General features: G+C 53.5%; 1 protein-coding gene across 1 annotated transcript in view; it reads right to left on the bottom strand.

Annotated features, from left to right (window-relative positions):
- Positions 1-1109, bottom strand: part of LOC103460173 (receptor-type tyrosine-protein phosphatase mu-like) — a 97680-nt gene extending 96571 nt beyond the window's left edge. The window contains exon 1 of the mRNA XM_017303119.1: positions 787-1109. Within this exon, the coding sequence (XP_017158608.1) occupies positions 787-874 (88 nt within the window). The 5' untranslated portion in view covers positions 875-1109. The remainder of the gene's footprint in view (positions 1-786) is intronic.
- Between the last annotated feature and the right edge of the window lie 6 nt (positions 1110-1115).

Raw genomic sequence — 1115 nt, 5'->3', positions numbered from 1 at the left:
CCCCTGACCCGGAGAAGGCACTCTACCCTTTTCCGGCTCATTTATTATCATCATCATCATCATTATTATTATTATTATTATTATTATTATTATTAAATGCTGAGTTCCGCCTCTTTGTTCTCCGTCATGGAAACGTTCCCATCTGACCCGGACCGGTACCAGACCTGACCCAAATCAGGAAATCAGAACCAAAGCTGCAGGATTCTGAAAATGAAACGAGATCAATGCAGCAGAACATTAAGACCCAAACTCAACCAGACGGTTCTGATCCAGACGGTTCTGATCCAGACGGTTCTGATGGGTCAACAGCTCTCAGCTCAGAACCTGGTTCTGCTCGGATCTACTGGGTTCTACTGATCACAACATGAACAGATCAGCTGGTTCTGGTTCTGATTGATGATCATTGAATTCTGCTTTAAGGAATAAAACCTGTTCTTGTTCTGACCCAAAGTTCTGCTGAGGAGGAGGGAATGTGACCAGAACCGGAACCAGAACCGGAAGATCCGTCTCTGTTCCAACCTGGCGGTTCTTGTTGGGCTGCTTCTGAGACACGAACCGAACTGGAAGAGGAAACAAAGACGCAGGATGTTCTGAGGGCCGCTGAGTTTCCAGAACCTCCGAACCGAACCGAACCGAACCGGAGGGCAGAGTGGAGGAAGAGGAGAAGATTTTCCAGCTGGAAACTTGGATGCCAACACTCAGAACTCCTGTTCCCTCCGCAGACGCCCCGGCCCCCACCAGGTACCGAACCGAGCCGAACCGAGCCGAACCGAGCCGTCCTCTTACCTTGGAAGGTGTCCGCTCGCGCTGCCCGAACTCCCAGAAGAACCAGGAGGAGAACCGCGGGCAGCAGGAAACTTCCAGTCCGCTCCATGATCTGGGAAAACTCCGGAGAACTCCGAGCCTCCTCTTCCTCTTCCTCCTCCTCCTCTTCCTCAGGGGTTCTGGACTTCCCTCGCGCTCCAACACGCGCTCACGCGCACACGGAGGGACTGCGGCGCGCGGCCAGGTGAACGTTCAGACAGGTGAGTTCGGCTCTTTGATCCTCCGGCTTGTTTCTGCGCTCGAGACAGACAGACGGAGAGCGCGAGACGCCGAGAGGGTGTACCGACGAG

This window comes from Poecilia reticulata, unplaced genomic scaffold (assembly GCF_000633615.1).
Source record: "Poecilia reticulata strain Guanapo unplaced genomic scaffold, Guppy_female_1.0+MT scaffold_190, whole genome shotgun sequence".
Taxonomy (NCBI): Eukaryota; Metazoa; Chordata; class Actinopteri; order Cyprinodontiformes; family Poeciliidae; genus Poecilia; species Poecilia reticulata.
Note: the sequence above shows the minus strand (reverse complement) of the source record. Positions and strands in the feature narration are given on the sequence as shown.